The sequence below is a fragment of the Symphodus melops genome, assembly GCF_947650265.1.
Source record: "Symphodus melops genome assembly, chromosome: 19".
NCBI classification, from domain to species: domain Eukaryota; kingdom Metazoa; phylum Chordata; class Actinopteri; order Labriformes; family Labridae; genus Symphodus; species Symphodus melops.
Genome location: NC_136709.1, coordinates 16,074,633 through 16,095,049, shown reverse-complemented (window position 1 = coordinate 16,095,049; position 20,417 = coordinate 16,074,633). Strand labels below are relative to the sequence as shown.

The window sequence follows — 20,417 nt, the reverse complement described above, 5'->3', positions numbered from 1 at the left end:
TAGTGAAATGTGCAGGAATTGTAGGGAAAGAAAATTAACCAGCATGCCAGACTTTGCTTCTGTGACCAATTTGTTGTAGAAATGCTTGTCATGCATTGAGGGCACAGTCATGCTATGATCTCTTCATCACACTGACCTCGTGTAAAGCCTTGTTACAGACAGGCTTACAGGAGGCCGTAATTGGATGACAAAAGAAGAGAGGACAACATGGACTAAATGTCACAGAAGCAGGTTAGTGTTCAAAAGGGCACAGCTGAGTAAAGACTGCAATTACACATAAAGAAGAGCAATGACCCAATAGAGGATGTGTGATTACTTGTTCCCAATGAGCCAACAGGAGAGGCATGAAGTGGCTTGTACTGGGTTTGGTTGATATTTTAGTAAGACAAAGACTGAACTGTATACTTGAACTTGTAATTGTCTGTCTTTCCTGTAGAGTTCTTTTTAAAAAACATCAGGCTTCCTTTGCCCTTTCAAACCTGAATGGAAAGGAGAGCTGAACAAAATGTGAACAGGAGTTCATGAAAACAATTTTTCCATAATCTTGGCAGTTCAAAGTTTAACTGCAGGAATGTTTTAGTTACATCACCAAGTAAGAGCTCCCTTAAAAGGCCCGGAAACCTTGATGGGGCCTTACATGAAGACCTGTCCAAATTAGAAACATTTTTTTAGTCCACCTCGTTGTTTCAATCACTAGATGGGCTCAGAAAAGGCTGCGTCACAAGATTCTCTGAACCAAACAGGTTTAAACAATAGGCTATTAAAACACGAATATTTTGTACTTGGGTTATTAAGTATATGTTGCTAAGAGACAGCGTTTCCAGTATTTATATTATTTTATTTTTGAATATATGAGTTGTCCTATTCTTGTTAAAAAAATAGATTAGACTATTATTTATCTTTATTTCTCACCCAAAACATAGCTCTTAGGTAAGTTTTAATTTAGCTTGGCTTAGTTTACAGATCGAAAACAGCTACAGGAGCCTGATGCTCTCCCAATAATAAGAAAATCTGACCACCATCATATCTAAAGCTCAAAAATCAACATTATGTATATTGTTTGTTTGCTGAAAATATTTTTTTAAAGCCCAACTATGCTAGCTAAGGAACTACAGAAGGTTTCAGACTTAGCTAAGTCACATAGGAATGCTAGGAGAGGTGCTAACAGACATGAGAAGGAACTCAGCAAATTCTGTTGTTAGATAAGTTACTCCTAAACATATTACTTGTTTACTAAAATTACATTACTTCAAATCAAGTTTGATGGGTTTTATTTGTAGATTTCCTTTCGGTCTTCAAGTTTTAATTTGAACATACCTGCATATTTTAAACACCTTGTCTCTTATGTGAGTTCTCTACACTGTTTAGTTTCTTTACCACTCTGCTGGAGTTCAGAAGTGACTGCATTGATTTTCCAGCCGGTGAGATGAGTGCTTAGTGACTCTCACAGTGCACATACTGGCGAAGGGAGAACGGAGTGTGTCTCGCACACCATTGTTGGCGTGAGACTCGGTATCTTTAAATGTGAGTGGGAGCGTGTGTGTGCCGGCTGTGTATTAAAACTGTTGTCAGAGCCCTAGGAGTGTAGTCACTGATAGCTCTTCTAACTCATTCTTGGAATTCTTTCCAGTGGAAACAATCCCATCACTGATCCCAGTGTGTCAGCAGAGTCTGACCTGCCAACCCCTGAATTCTCCCCTACTCCCAACTATAGTCCACATTAACGCTGTTTCACTGTCACTCCTATACACATTAAGTCACACCAACCCCTCCATGTACCCATAAACCTTCTCTCCTCAATAACTCTGTCAGGAGGAGATAAAAAATGCTTATGCGACGAGCTCTTTTTCCACTCGCTCTCTTCATTTAACTGCTGTTGTTTTCTTTTTCTTTCTGTTTTTTGCTCTCCCAGACTTTCATCCCTTTCTGTTGTTTCAGCAAGTTTCCCATACTTACATGACAGTAGAAATATACTCTGCATTCCCACAGCGCCGGTTATGTAATGTAAGTTAACATTTCATTATAAACACTGGCCCCTGTTCTTATAACCTTGCTATTTTAGTGCTGCAACCTTACTGTATAAGCCACCCAGGTTTCTTCTGCGTGTGCATGCATAACTGTGTCTCTGTGTTTGTGCAAAGCTTGCAAACGAGTGCATGTGCTCTGAAGTTTTATGTATAACCGTGTCTTGTTATTACCAGTATCGTGTGCGTAAGGGAAAGATTCTTTTCCCATGGTTCCTCAAGTGTGAGAAGAAAGCAGAGCTCTCAGGACATGAAGCAAAAAAAACTTTTCTGGTTATTTATAACCTGTCTGGAGACGGCCCACCATGCGTAGACACATATCTGGCTCTGTCAACACGAGAAGAGCTGGAGGAAGATAGGCATAGAGGCACACAACAAGTAGTGAGGATTAATAGGTGAAGTGATCAGGCAAGGAAAAAAGGAAGGATGTTAGGTAGTGCATTAAGAACACCTGCACTGTGACAACAGATAAAACACAAGGTAGAGACTGGCAGACAATTTAGATAAGAATTGATAAGTAACAAGATTTGGTAGCCCAAAACCATAGGAAAATAATACTTGGTTCTTGTAGTTTCAAATTCCCCTCATAAAATCTACAATATGTGCTTTTAAATTGACTCTACATTTACAATGGCAAAGATCACATATCCTTTATTTTTTCTTAAATCTCTTATCTAAGGGCTGATATGGCAAAGAAAGCTGCATACACATTGTACATGTGCACAGAGTAGATGTGTTTGTGATTGGAGTGTGTTTGAGTCGTGTAGTGTGCAGACGCTTGGGTAATTTGTAGCAGGGATAAGCAAATGTTTTGCACATTTGTGTTTACTGTTTTTATGTGTTTCATTTATTGTCTGTGCAGCAATTTTCCCAGTATCTGAGACAAATTTCACCCCAGGGAGACAAATAAAGAAACCTTGAACACTGACCTTGAATATTCTCAACAACAAACACCCAAACAAGAGAAGCTGGAAAAAAAAAAATCAACTTTTATTTAAATGCGCCAAACACAATACATTTTGATTACCTATTTACATAAAGAGAAAGTCTAAACAGAAGTATCTGGAACATTATCAAGAGAGACTGAACATTAATCTGCCACGAGTAATCACTTTGGCAAGGAAAAACGTCCTACATCCCTATAGCAGAATCAGATGGTGTGCAACAGCTTCCTGCTGCTATACCGGATAGATTTAGAGAAATATACACAGAAACATAAGGAAATGTACAGACAACAAATATAAAATAAACAATCAATCAGACTTAGGGTAGCAATGCCAAGATTATTCTAGCAGTCTACTTATTATTATAGTAATAATAATATCTTATTTTTAGAACACTTTTCGAGAAGCAAAAAGTGATTATGCCTTTTCTCTCCTTGGGTTTTTTTTTTGCAAATGCTGCTGAGATTGAGAATACCATCCTGGATTTTGTTGTAGACTAGTACGATGACAATAAAAAATCCTTATGCCCTTTTGTTAAAAGAGCCAAATACAAATTAAGTTTTTAAAAAAAATAGAACAGGAGAGTTAAAATATCAATCTCAATCAATCAGTCTTTATGTGTATACCACCACTTAACAAACCATATCTCGAGAAATTTCACAAAAAGCAGGTAAAAAACCTTACTCAGTGTTCTATTACAGAGAGTCAGCATGAATCCATCTTGAATACAGACTGTTCATGAGCCAAGGTGCCATCACAGAAACAGCTTGATCCATTTTAACCTCCACCTTGGCTCAGGTATGGCAAGCAGGTTCTTCCTTTAAATTATCTGATGTTCAAAAGACTACAGCGCCATGACATACACCAACCAAGATGACAAAGAGGTTATTACCATACCAAACAAGTTCTCTGCACCTACACTTTTAATTAGAATCAAGCATGTTTAATACTGCTAAATCCACTGTGTCTGCAAGTCAACAGACAAGGATTTAAAGACCAAGTACACCTGCTGGACTCAAAACCACAGCATTTATTTGCACAAATGAGTTTAAGCACAATTGGAAAAGTTTTTTTTAATGCCTTTGTCTTTTACAAGGTGATGTAACTACCCCCAAACTTTCAACTCAAAATAAGTCTGCTACAGTAAATCTGCATTACACTGTATTTTTGTGTGATAATGTGCTAAGCCACAGCCTATTGCTCTTCCAAAGGCTGTTGTTGATATAAATAGACTGCTTACAGCCCCGCCACTCTTAATCCTTATTGCCTAGAGACCAGGATGGAAAAAAAGAGGAAAGAGACACAGGGATAGGAGCAGGACATAGAAGGAGATGAAAACACAGAAATAAACCAGCAAAACTGAAAATCCAGTAATGTGTAAAGCACTGTTACAGGTGTGAGGATGAGACATGTTGTCAGTGGGTGGAGGAAGGGAACTGAAAGAGAAGAAGACTTGAGTTAAATCATCCATGATGTCCCCTCTTTGAACTGCCAAAAGAGCACAAGAGGTCCCTAAGAGGCAAGAATGTTTTAAAACCAACATACTTGAGTTTCTTTTTCAATAAAGCCTTGTTTAAGTGCTATCAATAAATCCCATTGAAAATAAACTGAAACACAGTGTACAATGCCCAAAGAAAGTCACTCTGTTTCTCCAGCATTACGTTATGTAAGTGAAAAGGCATGTCATGGTTGTTATTCTTTACATTTATCTGTTAATTTGATCCTTTAAAAAAAGTTGCATATCTCCTGGCTTACCTCCCATGTGGATTTGAAAAGTAAACATAACAAGAGTGCACATGTTTTATGTTTTTCACGCATTAAAATGTCTGTGATTCTTACCAGAGGGCTTAGATATTTTGTTTTCTCGAAGGGAATATGATTAGGAGTACCCGATCATATTGCTTTCGCTAAATTATCTCTGACAAGCACCATTAATCAAATGGATGTGCTTCTTGTTTGAAGGTGAGCTGGCACGACAAAAAAAAGAGGGAGAGCTTGTTTCAAAGCAAAGTTTTTCCGTTCGCTCTCTGAAGTGATGCGCTGACCCTTGAGGAGTTTATACTGACAGAACTATAGTGTTCACTCAGTCTCTCAGATAGAGTGCATGCCATAGGGAGCAGGTCATGGAAAAGTCTTGAGTTTGACTAAGTGCATTCTCTCTTTTACCCAGTCTGTCTGTCCGTCTGACACTATTTATCCACCAACACACATGCAGCGGCCTACATACACACACACGCACAAAGGAGAGAACGTGTGTATGCTCACATACGCTCAGACACATTGACCAATCTTGTACACATCACTGAATGCTGAGGTAACTCTGTAACAGAAGAATGGCTCATATCTGAGGGTGAAAAAAACAAATGACACATGCTAGGATTTACTATAATAGGTTATGTTCAGGGGAATCAGTCAGCAAGTACATCATGAGATATTGCTTGTGAGTTGAATGAAAACTTTCTTATGCATGATTTACTGTACCTGGAGGTCATGAGGAAAAGCATTGCAACATGAGCAAAACCTTACAAGCTCTGAAGAGGACCACTGAGCACAAAGGAGTTAAGAAACTGACACACAATATCCCTGGCTCATGTTACTGATTTAAAAAAATCATTAATATGTCTTTAACGTTAAAAGAAGTTAAAGATATTCATGTCACAGCAAAGGTTAGAGTCCCAAAAAGAAAGTAGGTTATTAGGTGGTCTGTTAAAACAATATTAGGCCTGCAAAAACATTTACTCTTAAAACTTTAACTGAAGGTCGTGAATGATTTACTTTGTGTCAGTGCAGTGTTGTAGGCTGTTGTTGTAATTTTTTTTCATCTTTGCTAATTATTAGAGGAAATCTGTTTTAATAAATGAATAGACAACTTCTTAATTGGATGGAAATGTTGCTATACATCTTTACATATGAACTTTACTTTGTGTTTCTGTTTATTATACACTGAGGTTGAAGGCAGCAGATATATTATACTTAGGTACAACTTTATTGGAGAAATTATTATAATCATTGAAAATATTGTGTTGCATGAACAGTTTTAAAATATGGTGTATTTTGACCTATCTAAATATATTCACCTTCACCTTTTTCTTAAAGCTTAATTTATATCAGTATCAGAGCCTTTTTTTAATACAGGACTTACACATATACACTAATTAAGTTTTTGCTGAATGTGTTATTAGTGTTTTGAATATATTTCAAGATTTACACCACATTAGAATTGAGTAGTCTTTCCAACATTTTGTTAATGTCCCTAACACACCCTACAACACTTATGAGAGCTGGTACTGCTTTAAACACAAGAAAAACATTAACTAAAGGCACAAACAACACACATACAATCTACATAGCACTCAATGTGAGGACTCATGCATGGGTTGAACATGGAAAGCTTGTGGGTTGATGTCAACATCTTCCATGTGCGTTGCTTGCACAAACAGCGCCCCCTGTCGGTGTGAGAGTGTAACGACAGGTGAGGGGTGAGGAGTTGAGAGGTCGAGTTAGCAAAACGGTAAGGCGGTGGCTACACTTATACTGCACTGTTTAGTTTGTAGAGAAAAGACAAGACAAAAAAGGGGGCGAAGTTCTCCATAATTGGTGACAGACTCGGCTTCTGCCTTTGTGTAAAACAAATCAGTTCCCGGAGGAGTTTTCATCCGTGTTATCTGTACAGGACTAAAAGCGCATTTCCGTGTAATCTTTGCTAACGTTAGCAAACGTTGCTATGTCGCAACCGAGTGTTTGGACTCAGTGGAGCTAACACAACTAGCGCGCCTAAAACAAGCTTTTATTCGTGGGAGGAGAAAAAAAACGAAAGGTGGGTATATATATATCGATCCGAGTGTTTGTTTTACACCCATGTTAGTTGTTTGTCTTTAGAAAAACTCGTGTAAATGAGCAGGATGAAGTCGGCTGTGAAGATGCTGTGTAATGTTAGCATGCACGTCGTTTGTGATTGGCACATTAGTCTGGATTAAACGGGATTAACTGCAGGTGACGTTATGACAGTTTTTCTTATATTGTAATAAACTTAAATATATTTTGTTGTTATACCTGCCCTCAGTTTACACGTGTACAGATAGGCTGAAGAAGTGTGCAATCGTAACTATAATCCCATCAGGATTTTAGTAATTTATTTTGACACTCCATCATTTCAATTTTGTTTCAAGATACCTCCAGGGGTGTCATTTTATTTGCATAAAGAAGATGGTGATAATTATTTCCACTGGAAGCAAGCACCATGTCAACAAGAACTAAGAACAAGAAATTTAAAAATCAAGCATTGCCCAAGCCGATGTATTTGTGGTTACATTTCTTGCTCCACCTTGGGTTGATGGGAAATGTGTTTGGCTGTTTATTCATCTTGATTACGTTGCATAAACGAGGTGTGGCAATACTTATCTGACAAACTGACATGGTAGACTGGAGAGGACCGTGAAGCAGACACAAACATGCACCTTGCTTCAAACTAAATACTCAAACATGAGCTTTATGTACAAGTAGATAAAAAAAAGTACAAATTAAGTTTAATTAAATACAGTCTCTTCCATATTCAATCTCTAGTCTTTGTTGGTTGACGCTTTGCTGCTTTTCATTTTCGGAAAAAAACAAAGCACACTGAAGATTATTCTGGTGCTGAGATGTAAAAAAAAAAACAACCCACTAGATATGATGCACAAAGATTTATTTGCTATACCATTAATGAAAGAATGTACAACAAATCAGCCCTCATAGCTGCCTGCTGGACTCATGTGAAACACTAAAAGAAGCAGCCAAGGCGAGATCCTTCAGAAAAGGTTTTTTTCATCATCAACAAGACAGGTTTAACTGCTTTCTGCATTTCCTGCTCAAAGTGACCTCCAGTAGTTCAGTTGAAAAGGACCCCAAACATGCATACAGTTATAGTCGTTATTTGCTCCCAACACTGCTGTATTGTTTCATACTTGTATGTCGAAGAGCCATCTTGTTTTGGCATTTAATAATAATAATAATAATAATAATAATAATGCATTGTATTTGAAGAGCACTTTACATTCGAGAATCTCAAAGAGCTACAGAGTTTAAAAGAATAAAAGAGGAGTGAAAACATTTTTGAAATTTGCAAATGTAGTGTTTTTGGAGATGGCTTTAGGCTCTTTTAAAATATCAGACATTTTGAAGTACTGCAAAAGGACTGTTTCTGTTTTCACAGCAAATTGTACAGAACAGTTCAGGAGGATGATGATGGTTCTCTCGAGATGTCCCTCAGTTTGTGAAGCAGCCCTTCACTTAAAAGTCTATTTGCAATCATCATTTTGCAGCATTATCCACTTTTCTTCTTCTCTCTCTCACACTCACACTCACTCACACTCACTCACTCACTCACTCACTCACACACTCCTTGTTCAGCCTAGACATGCTTGACCTCTTACCTCTGTTTTGCTCTGTTGGGATATCTGGTCTTGGCTTAAAGTAAGGAATGTTAAATGTCTGCCAGAAACTTTAGAAGTGGAGTAAGAAGCGTATGCTGTGTAATGTGTGACGGTTGTGTTTGATGAAGTGCTCTCTGGTTCATTTCTATGGTGATTACATAAATGTTTAATGAACCCAAATATAAGGGACTACAACTTAAACGAATGGACAGAAGTGCTAGCTTTGAAGAATAGAAACAAAGTGTTTCACTGTAAGCCACATACTTACAGAGTTGTGCCCATGCAAAGCAGAACAAAACATGTTTCTTTAACGCTGAAACATTATTCCATTCACTTCTGACGTCTCTCACTACAGATGTGTCATACCTTTTCAATGTTTGCTCGCAGACTACTCAGATTGTTCGTGCAGCCACCCAAGGGTGTGTATTCTGTGTTTGTGGGAACGGGGCATAATTGTGGCGGTTGTGCTGAGCAAGACTGTTGTCTCACCTCTCTCATGCTTCACATTTTCCGTTGTTAAAAGCAGTAACCCTTAAACCCTTATTGCTGGGATAATCATGCACGCAAACACGTTTGCATCTTTTTAAATGCACCCTCAGCCGCTTCGGTGGCTGCTGTGAGACGTGCTGCGTCATCGTGCCGCAGAGGCCGTCGATGAGGGAGAGATGATGGGAGGGTTGGAGAATGGGTGTGAGCTTCGGGCTTGTGCAATCATAACAGTAATTGAGGTGGAAAGGTGTGAACCGCAGATCAAATACAAGATGAAAAAAAAAACCCTTCTGGATGAGAAGGCTCCCTGTAGCATCAGCTCTGTCTCCCTGCGTCATCAAGGCCAGGGCCTTCTTAAATTAAGACTCTCTGTATTTCCCCTTTAACCTTCATCTCGGAGGACTTGGAAGTAATTTACTTCCCTCTAGTGTGAAGCTTCATATGAGTGAATTTTATTCTTAGTGAAGATTGTCTGGAACATGCCATATTAAGACGCATCTTACATAAGTAAACACTTTGATGGCGTTAAAATTAAATAGGAATGTTTGGTCATCAAGTTAACCTTCTTTTCAACCTCTGAGCTCCCCAAAACATTTCTGCGAAGTTTCTCGGCAAAAGTCCTCTCTGATGCTGTATTTTAATCATGTCTATAAATCGTCTTTTTCAGCCCTGCTTAGAACGGGCTGTTTCTGTGTCTGTAGCTTTAAATGCAAATGAGCTGTGTCTGACCACGCCCCTCTCTTGAATGGCTTGTGTGGCTCCGGCTCTCCCTCTGCATGTCCTGTAGTTTGCGATGAGAAGGCAGACTCAGAGGGCAGAACAAACACCTAACTGTGGGAGTGTCACCCACCTGGGGGGAGGGGTTACTGCTCTTTGTGATGTCATTAGGAGAAATCTCCAAACGGTCTGTTTGAGCACACATTTTCTGAAGAAGTGGAGCAGGTAAAAGACGGAGAAGATGGACTTTTCTCACAATTGGGGCGTTTGTAGACGGACTAGGGACACATGTTAGTGCTAGAACAACATGGTGAAGGGTGTGTTTTTCACAACATGTGACCTTTTAAAGGCCCTTAACACAACCAGAAGAGTTGCACTTAACTTTCTGGATAATTTTCCTGATTGCATACTATTATCTACTCGTGGCTCTTCAACTAGTTCTCATGTTTGATTGTAGGAATTACAGGTGGTCACAATGTTTTTATGAAGTCAAATATCTTTAACAAACAGACTAAAAGGAGAGGGAGAATCTCTTCCAACACACAGCTCTGAGGAAAAAGTCTCATCAGTGTGTCTTTACAGCATACAGATATCCAAGTGGGACATGCCTCACAAGTATACCATTAGCACTGGAAGCCAAAGTGGTCACCATTGATGTCATTGAATGACAAGGGATCCCCTTTGGCATCTCCAGATGAAACCCTTTAAACTGTCACATGTGTCATTGACAATTGAAGGTCCCGCTACTTGGTTTTGAATTTCTGAAGGATTACAGGCTCAGTCCTCTTCCTGCAGGGATCTAATGAACATGTGCTATTCCTGCTATGTCTCAGCTACTGTAACAAACATGGCATAACAGCATTCAGTCGACTTAAATCCTCTTCCTTTTATTTTCATCCAGAGTATTTCTGTCTGTCGGAACTGACTATGTGTGACATTTTATTTGAGACATGTTACGTCAACGTCAGCTGGATTCAAACGATCTAGCAATGCTCGCACCTCTTTTAGTGCTAACCGTGTACTCGTAATGCCTCAGAAAGAGAAACGCTTCGTCGTATGATCCGTCAGAGTGGGATACAGCGTCGGGCAAGCTTTACGCTCAGTGTCACATTACTGTAGGTGTTCTCGACACAAAACATGTGGCTCTTTGATTTTTCAGAAAGTTTCATGAATCTTCTATGTAGAGGAATGCAATACATAAAAGCACTAGTTGTGATGAGGAGGGAAAAAAAAGAGCTTTCAGTTCAGTTCAGACCGTTATCGTCCCCGGAAGGAACATTTGAACGTACTGTCCAGCAGTGGACAGAAAACCCAACAGATGAAAAGACAACCTGATAGAAGACAACCAAGATAATGAAAAATGCTACTGTACCAATCTCGCGTAACTTACCAAAGTACCCTGACATTGAACTTAGGCTGTACACAGTAAAAAGAGAAAAACACTCAAGATTTTAATAGATGATGTGATTTCATTATATTCACTGAAATAACCTTTAAAACAATGACAAGCTTGTATTGAGTATTTTTTTGTGGGGTTGGATATTTGTTTTTGAAAATTTAAGGAAGTTCCAAAAAAATTGCTATCCAATATTTTCCTTCTTTGTTGTAATTTACTGTTTTGCCCATAATAGCGAGACACACGCCCGCTGATATTGACGGTTCATCTACGACTGTGTTGCAAAATAGTATCCAAAAAGTGTGACACCAATGTTGTTTCATAGTGTTTTATAATATCACGTATTGTTCTTTGTAACCCTCATTAGCCTCAGTTGGCTAATGAGGGTTATGTGGCATCACTTTTCCTTTTTCAGAGAACATCACAAAATGTTTTTGTCCCCGCTCACTCAGTGAATCACTTTGAAGCCACAGCTCCTCCTGATTTAGTGACCACCAACCCACAATTTGTCACCCACAGTCTGAAAGATTCCCCTATTTACATTCCACAGCAGGAATGTCTACCCTGGAGTTTCCACTGTTTGTGGGAAAATATGTCAGAGGAACAAGAGAACAGCAGTGTTTGTGATTGATGAGGCGGCCTGATAATCCCGTTTGTTTCATATTACGGAGTCACTCCTCTTAAGCCCTTTTTCCAGAGTGGAATTCCAAAACAGAAATAAATTCCCACGTCATCATGTTTCATCCTTTTTTCGTAATGCTTCAGATCAACCCTGCCACTGCTCAATCCCATTTCAGTAATGGACCTCTAATCTGGGCTCCTCTTTCCACAGATGGCGGTGTCGGTGCGGGGCTTGTACTTTGTGGTGACCCTGTTCTTGGGCAGTTTCTTTGGAAGTGTCTTCATGCTGGGTCCGGTTCTGCCCCTCATGCTGCTGTCTCCCGCTTGGTACCGCTGGATCACGGACCGCATCGTCGCAACCTGGCTCACCCTGCCTGTGGTGTGTACATCAGCTTAGCCCCTACTTAGCCTACTTGTGTGTCTGCCAGATGGTCTTAAGGCACCTGTGTTGACGTCGCCATGACGACCTGCGTCATCTCGGCCTTATTTATGCCCCTCTGATTAATACGATTTTATTTTTGTCAAGTATCATTTGATCAGATTGCCTTGGAGAGCAATTATGCAAATCATGTTGACAGATCAGATGAATTTATGGCATTACTAATTTATTAATTTAATTTATTTGACCATCTTTCTCCTTCCCAGTCCCTCCTCTCTCCCTCTACATTCTTTATAAATGATCCATCTTTTCTCCCCTCCATATCATCCACCTCTCTGCTTCACTCCCTCTCTCTGCCCCTTCCCACCCTTCCCTTTCCTCCATTTCTCCTTCGCCCTCCCTCCGCCCTGGTTCCCCCTCGCGCCTGCAGTCCCTGCTGGAGCTGGTGTTCGGGGTGAAGGTGGTGATAACCGGCGACGGCTTCATTCCCGGGGAGCGGAGCGTGATCATCATGAACCACCGTACCCGTCTGGACTGGATGTTTCTGTGGTGCTGTCTGCTCAGGTACAGCTACCTGCGTCTGGAGAAGATCTGCCTCAAGGCCATCCTGAAGGCTGTGCCTGGTTTTGGTGGGTAAACAGTGGGTGCAATTTCCTCAGCACAGACACACACACACACACACACACACACACACACAGACTTATCATTTATGCTGTGCAGAGTATTCCCTCAGACACAGTTATTGCAATGCAGCTTCATTCCACGGCAGGAGGTAAGAACAATGCCATCAGGTAAAAGGGAATATGTAAAAGGAACATTATAAGTCAAAGGAAGAGCACTTAAAAGGTGCAGAAATGTGAACGTTAAGAAACCAAATCAGATGCTTTGTACGTTTGATAACATTTAGTGAAAAAGAGAGGTGTTTGTCTGGGGCTGTTATTGACACATGGGAGGTGTCCAGACTTAAAGACACAGTAGGATGGTAAGAAAATAAATGGAGCCATGAACTGCAGCTCATAGTAAGGAGTTAGGAATACAGTTTAATCCTAAAACACTCCTTTCAAACAGAAACCAGACATGGTGAACTCAAGGATTGAATACAGGTCCGATTTGATAACAATCCATTTTACTCTTTAAGTTTTTAAGAAGCTGAATAAAGTTTAACGTAACAAAGCAGTCTTACAAGAAGGCTGAGGTTTGACACACCTCAGGCTGTGTGTTTCAGAGCATTGGTAAACACAAGGACTGATGACAGATGCCTTGTCTGCTTTTAGAAACTGGTCACTTTAAAAGATTCTCTCCGATTTTCAAAGGAAAACATTTCTCTTTTCCAGGCTGGGCGATGCAGGTGGCCGCCTTCATCTTTATCCAGCGTCGCTGGGAGCAGGACAAGAAGCACATGGAGAACATGCTGGACTACTTCTGTGACATCAGAGAGCCCCTGCAGCTGCTCCTGTTCCCAGAGGGCACAGACCTTACAGGTGAGACATAAACAGTGCAACAATCTGTCCATTCATGGCACAGTTTTAGCGACACTTCGGTTGTTTTTCCCCACCGGACCACCGCGACCCTCCACCTGTCACACACTTAGCACCGACACTGTTATGCAAGCGCAATTTCCAAATGATAAGACGTGATCACATCCCCTGAACTACACCCCTTTTAGTCATTTCTGTAGGAATGCTCTGATCTCCCAGTCACAGCAACACCAGTGTCTAAAGCTACTGCAGATCTCAATTAAGCCAGTCAAAGTCCAGGCTAATGTAATAAGGTGAAGCTTAATGCTCTTTACTAACCATGATGTCATGTGGGTGGGGAACGAGAGTTGCATCATCAGCTTGTAGATTTAGGGCTTCAAACGTTTGTTTTGTTCGCGCCTGTGCATGTGTTTTAATCTGCACACACGCGTCTGTGTTTAAGCCACTTAGACCTCTCGGATTAATTTGACCCAAGAAACGAGGGGAAGCGGACAGTATGTTCCGTCTTTACACGCGTAATACTTAATCTAGATGCAAACGCACAGACCCCATCCTACAGGCTCGTAACCTGGGTGCACTGAAGTCTCTCTCAGAGTCTCTCAGGTCTGCAAATATTCCCTTTGTCCTACCAGTGAGCCTGAAGCAGCGTCTTGATGCATGGACAGAGTTTTCATGATCCTGCTCTAAGTAAGAGTCATCTTTAGTCATGAACAGATTTACTGCAGCTTTCACATTTAATACTCTATTTTCTTATCAGTTCTGATAAAGATCCTGCAGGGTTTTTTTATATTGAAACCTTATCTGCACTGAGTATCGCACACATTTAGAAAAAAAAAAACCTAAATTTATAATGGAGAAAGCTGTTTAAAAAAAAGTCCAAGAGCCATTAAAAAGACTCTGAACTACATAATATATCGAATATCATTAGTTCTGTTTTTATTTCAACTTCAGGTTAATTGTTTGTTTCTTGTGACTTTGGAAACTTGTCTCAGTTCGGTTCACTCTTGTTCACAAGTGTAACCGTTTGAGTCTGCGCCTTTTGGTTCACGTTGTTTTGGACCGTGTTGAAGAAAGTGATATAAACGAACGTAACGTAATGCTCGTCATCTATTACAAAGTACACATCAACCTTTCAAAGCTCTGTTGTACAGCCTCTGTGTTCTCCTACATGTCCAAACCAGCCCTCCCGTTATTGTTGAGCTGAGAGGAAAAAGAAAAGTAGGAGCACAATGATAAAACAAGTAACTAAGTTTCTGCCCCGATTACAACTGTTGCACAAGTATTTTGGATTTCATGTTGCAATGAATTGTCTCCTGCAGAAAACACAAGGACAAAGAGCGATGCGTTTGCAGCGAAGAACAATCTGCCGAAATTTGAGTATGTGCTGCATCCCCGCACCACCGGATTCACCTTCATCGTGGACAGACTACGAAAAGGTCAGCTGCTAGCCACACCGGCTGTTTCTGAGGTCATGATGACACCGATTGTGACTTCCATCCACTATCCACTTGTAGCGAAGACGTTGGTGTTAGGTGGTGGTGGGAAAGCAGCTGAGTGTGCTGTGAGGCAACACAGTGATGGAAATCTTCAAACCAAGCGGAAAATAACAGACTGTCATGATGATTGTAGTTAATCCGCTGACGCTGTTTGTGGAACAATGATCATACCTGTTATTCCTCAAAGTGTCAGACCTTTGCCTCATCCTACAGCCAGTCATTACAACACCCCTGAGACTCTCATGTTTCCCTATGAGCTAATCCTGGCACTCCTCCAGAGTTCTTAAATACCACCTCTGGTTGTCTCGTCCCTCAGCCGCCCTGGATGCAGAGCATGGCACTAACTCTCCGAGCAGGTGTTGTGAATCAGTGTGATGTCATCACACTTGGCAACATCTCCTCTCTCTCTCACACCGCACCGCTGACTGACGTGCTGTGCATGTTGTTCTTTGTCCAAGTGCACAGTGCCCCTCTCAGCTCTATTTTTACCGCGGTGGAGCTGAGTTGTACAGAAGCAGGCGCTGGCAGGTGTCATCCTGTCCACTTGGTTCTTAATTCAGTGTCATCGCACTGTTGTAAGGACACCGCAAGAACTGTCACGGTTGGTTTTAAAGGTATAGAGCTCCTGGATAATTAGCCGTACATACGTGATGGAGCAAGAGGCGGTATTTTAAACATCTTCGCTGATCTATGGATCTTGAACAAAGAAAATAGTTTCAAAGTTTCCTTGCAGGTTTATGATGTGAAAACTAAAACCATGAATAATCATCAAAGTTCAAACTGCGAGACAAAGGTCGGAATAAAAAGAACAGATAAGTGATCAAATCATCAGGTTGTCAGTAAGGTTGAGTGTTGCGATGATTTTGCCGGATTTTAAAAATCCTGGCAGCTGAGTCGTCATGAGGACTCTGGAATCAATTGAGAGACATTTGATGAAGGAGATTTTAAAAAAGGCTGTGGCAGCATCTGTCATATAGGATTGAAACTTTTTCTCTTTTTTTTTGCTGGCCATTTTTGCCTTTTATTGGTTAAGACAGTCGAGGAGAGTTATGAGCATCAGAGCTCTGAGGTTGGATTTGGACCCGCTGCGGTGAGGACTATAGCCTCTGTACATGGGCCACATAACTGAACCACTGTGCTTTCTGGTGCCATGCAGAATAGTTATTAAAAGTAAAACAAAATATTGTACGCTAAGCTTGATGTTCGCATCGTGTGTCAGGAAGTCTGGCTTTTTTTTTTGATGATTTCAAACTGTGTTTATTTTTTTTCTTAGGAGACAACCTGGATGCCGTCCATGACATCACAGTGGCATACCCCAAGAACATCCCTCAGACCGAGCGCCACCTCATCCTGGGACTTTTCCCCCGCGAGATCCACTTCCACGTCCGCCGCTACCCTGTGGACTCGCTGCCCGCCGCCTCCTCCGACCTAGAGTCTTGGTGTCGGGATCGCTGGGCCGAGAAGGAGAACCGTCTGAGGGACTTCTACTCAGGCCAACCCCGGGCGTTCGACAGGGAGGGTGTGGCTCGTGTCCCGCCTTGTAAGTCGGAGCTTCGCGTGGCTCTGATCAAAACCGCTTCGCTGCTGTACTGGACCAGCTTCATTGCTTTCTGCTTCACCGGCCTGTGGCTGTGGGCTCAGTTCAGGCTCTACTTCATCGTCATGGTCGGAGTGTACATGGCCCAACAGAAGCTGGTTGGAGGGGTGGAGCTGCTGGAGCTGTCCTGCCATCGGTACTGGAAGTCCATGGCTGCTGATGTAGGGGAGAAGAGCAAGGTGCTGGAAGGGAAGACGCAGTGAGGATTGAAGACTGGGACGACTGGGGAAAAAGTCCTGTTTTCATCTCGGCTCAGCGAGAACACTGAGAACTCAGCTTTCTTGAGAGCTTAAGGATCCCCCAGAGGGAGCCAAGGCTCGATGCCTTAGAAAGGGAGTAATGAGTTCACCTCCTGACAGTCTGCATGGCTTTAAAGGAAAAGCTTACCTTTCAGATAAAGAAGAAATCAGAGGAATGTAATGTACATTTAGCTGTGCTGGATTTGACAAAAGCATCCCGCAAGATGTGCCACTTCCCTGTGATTGTCTCTCCTTGTACATATTGCTGTTATTGAGCTCACTGTTTGTGCATTTTATGAGTTAATGTTGTTTATTAGGGTGGTTCGTTCAGAACCTCAGTGTCAAAATGTGTGAGAAGAAAATTCTGTTGGTATTTGTTTTACTGTTGCCATGTCTTAGAAACTGGTTTTATTGTTTATGTTGCCCTTTGTTTTATATCAGTGTCATGTATTCTGGAGCAGAGCCATAGCACAGAGCACCCGTACTTATGATGACTTGACTCTCATCAATATACAAATCAGCACTGCACTGGTCTTATGAGACTAAGTTAGTATAAGTGGTCTCATGTCGGAGTGATATTCCAGAGAGGGTCTATACAGGTATATCCAGTCTGTGTACCATTGTTTACCTTTATGGGGTATATTGACCCTTTTATACATGTTGGGGAATGGATATTTCCCGTTTAGTCAGTCAGAGAAAGCCTGTCGTGATTTTTTAAACTGTACAGCTCGTGAAACATAAATGGTGTCGTTTCTGCTCGTTTCTTCAGGCAGTTTTCGCACATTAACGCCAAAGGTGGAAAAAGTACAAAAAAAAAGAAAAAAAAGAATAACCAAACAGAATGTAATGCGTCTTTGTCAGGTGAGAGTAGCGTCAACCTCCACCCAGCAGAGACGCCCGTCACAGCCACACTCGTGTAACACTTGTAGTCATCAACTCGTCGAGATCAAAGATCCGACCGAGATGTTGCGTGTGGATGAGAGCAGAAGTAGATGAGCTTTGTGCCCTTTCAGGGACTGAAGGGGGGGGACGCCTTTTAAGAGGCAGGATGTGGGTGGTGCTGGTGGGTGGAAGAATGTCCTGTTGGGACAACATTACCCCTCTCCATGTGAAGGGTGGCAAACAGGACCAGACTTGGAGTGGAAAACTGGCCCTGAACTCGACCTAATCCAAAAAAGCCCTGTAATGCCCACCTCTGCTCGTGTCCCTCTGTAGAGGACTGGCATTGATGCGCCTGCTAAACTCAATTAGCAAATGACAGCTGAGAAAGCTGCTCCAATTGTGCCAAAAAAGGACAGAAATTGAAACGAGATTGGAGCGGCTCTTCGGCCACGCTTTTAGCCACCGACTCTCCTTCCATCCAATGATGTTAATTAAGGGAGTTATGAAACATTTGTGTCTGGGACAGTCTGTAGCAATTTCTGTACCACTGTAAAATGTATTCAAGCCGACCACTTTAAAATGTCCTTCAAATTCAACCTCACTTTTTTTATTTTCTTTCTCTGAATCTGAAGCTCCTGTAGTTAGAGGTGTTAAGGGGCTGTTTGTAGTCACTGTGATCCTGCTGTGTTAATAACTTTATCATCAGCATGTAGTAGTAGTTTACTAAACATGGTTCTTTACTGTTTCCTCAAGCTTAAACCAGCTAAATTCCCAATGTGACACACTCAAACATGCTGTTTTCTGTTGCTCATTATACAATCACTCTTTGATGCTGGACCTCTTTCAAGTTTCTGTCCTCAGGTAAACACAGCAGACACTGTTAGGAGTTGGTTTCTTAAAGGATAAAATGTGTATGTATATATATATAAATAAATATAAATAAATATACTATATCAACTCATTAATGTTTCCAGTCTTTACTTTCAGGTGTCTGGAAACTCCTCGTAAACACACTCGATCTGTCGATGAATGATGTAAGAGCTTGTGTTAATACTGCTCAGGAACAGTGACGGTCGCTTTTCTCTCATTTATTCATGAATTATACAACTTCACCTCCGTTGTCTCATCTGAACATGGAGGTGTGTTTTTCTAGAATGTACTGTAATATTCACTCTGCAGTGACTGAGTCAACAGGACCTTGGATGCTCATGTTACACAACACTAGAGCCCCCGTTTGTCTCTTACACACACACACCACACACACACACACATTCTCATCTACCGTGCACAACCTAAAAGGTCAGGAGCTTTGAAGGTGAAGTGCAGTCTCCATAGTAACTAATGTTGACTCCCCTGTCTCCTAGCAACGGGATGTAGAGTGATGTCAATGGAAAGCATGCTATTTTCTCCTGCTGATAGAATGATGTCACTCGTGTGTGTGTGTGTGTGTGTGTGTGATGGAAAGACAGGAGTTTATTTCTATATTTCAAGTCTCCTGAGGGGGGGGGGGGAGAAAGGGAGAGGTGGACATGATGTTGACATCTCATGGAATCAAAAGACAGTCAAAATGAGAGGATAAGCTAAAATAGCTGTCCAGAGAATGAATCATGGGCCAATTGGTCATGGTGCAATTATGCTCCTGGTTCTTTTTTTGGTTTCTCCTCTCACTCTCAAATCCTCCTCTTCTTCTGAATATATCTCCAAATTAACTCTGATAGCTTTGACGGTGGGCGGAAAAAAAGATGCATGATACATTGTGACACATGAGCGCTTCACTTCGGCGGTGCGCCTTATTTTTGTTATTAAACTTACTTCAAAGACTGTGGGTCAAGGAAACAAAACATGTTCTAGTCATCAGGCATGAGAACTTCAAAAACATCGTTTTTCAATCATCTGAACGCCCTAAATCCTGCCGAAGGAAAACTAGTTCCGCTGTGAACACACGTCAGGGCTGTGTTATATCTAGATTTGTGCCACATCAATCCAGTTGCACCTCCACTAATAGGATCAAGACACCAGTGTAATTATCCTTATCTGGCCCATTGGCTTTTTCAGTATAGACAGCAGATAATCCTGAGGTTAATCAGGGACAAAGTCAAAGAGTGCATTGAATTAAAAAGCAGAACAGTGACAGTTGTCTCCCCTCTAGTCATGTCTCTAGATGTTGTCATAAAAACATCAATCTGTTTCCGTTTATGCACAAAATCCTTCAAAACAAGAGCAAGCAACCTGAGTGGGCAGTGACCACGGCTCTTTGTGTCTGTGTTCATCGGCATAATTATTATTTGTCTGGTGCAGGGATGTCTCCAGGAGTGACTGCAGAGACGCAGACCCGTTGTTGTTTCCACCGCTGTGACACAGACACACTGACAAAGAAACCATCCAACAGGATCGGGGCTAAAAATAACTTTACGGCAGCGCTGCAATATCAGTGGGAGGATTAGGAGGGAGTCGTCACTGCCTATTTATGAACCTGATGCAGTCAAACCGCAGTGGAAAGTGAAAAAAAAGGGATTAAAAGACAATTTAAAATGATCATGTAGTGTTTTTGTCATACAGTAGATGTTCTATTTCGTTTACTTCTAGTCTTAACTCATTCAACATAGCTCGGTGCTTTTATCTACCAGCACACTTCATTCAATTTCATGCTCCAGACTAAAATCATTAATATGACATTTTCAGACTGCAGTGAAACTCTATAGAGACGAGCAGGCGAACGTCAGAGGAAGGCGAGGGATTCAGCA

At 41.3% G+C, this 20,417-nt stretch overlaps 1 protein-coding gene across 2 annotated transcripts in view; it reads left to right on the top strand.

Annotated features, from left to right (window-relative positions):
* lclat1 (lysocardiolipin acyltransferase 1) overlaps window positions 1-18,634 on the top strand; it is a 290,110-nt gene extending 271,476 nt beyond the window's left edge. Inside the window, exons 1-6 of one of the 2 annotated variants that reach the window (XM_079369197.1) lie at window positions 6,820-6,961; window positions 11,814-11,981; window positions 12,412-12,610; window positions 13,316-13,462; window positions 14,779-14,895; window positions 16,229-18,634. In XM_079369197.1, the coding sequence (XP_079225323.1) occupies window positions 11,814-11,981; window positions 12,412-12,610; window positions 13,316-13,462; window positions 14,779-14,895; window positions 16,229-16,755 (1,158 nt within the window). In that variant the 5' untranslated portion in view covers window positions 6,820-6,961 and the 3' untranslated portion in view covers window positions 16,756-18,634. Of the gene's footprint in view, window positions 1-6,819; window positions 6,962-11,813; window positions 11,982-12,411; window positions 12,611-13,315; window positions 13,463-14,778; window positions 14,896-16,228 lie in introns of those variants that run through there. The other variant, XM_079369198.1, reaches the window with a different exon arrangement.
* Window positions 18,635-20,417: the final 1,783 nt, after the last annotated feature.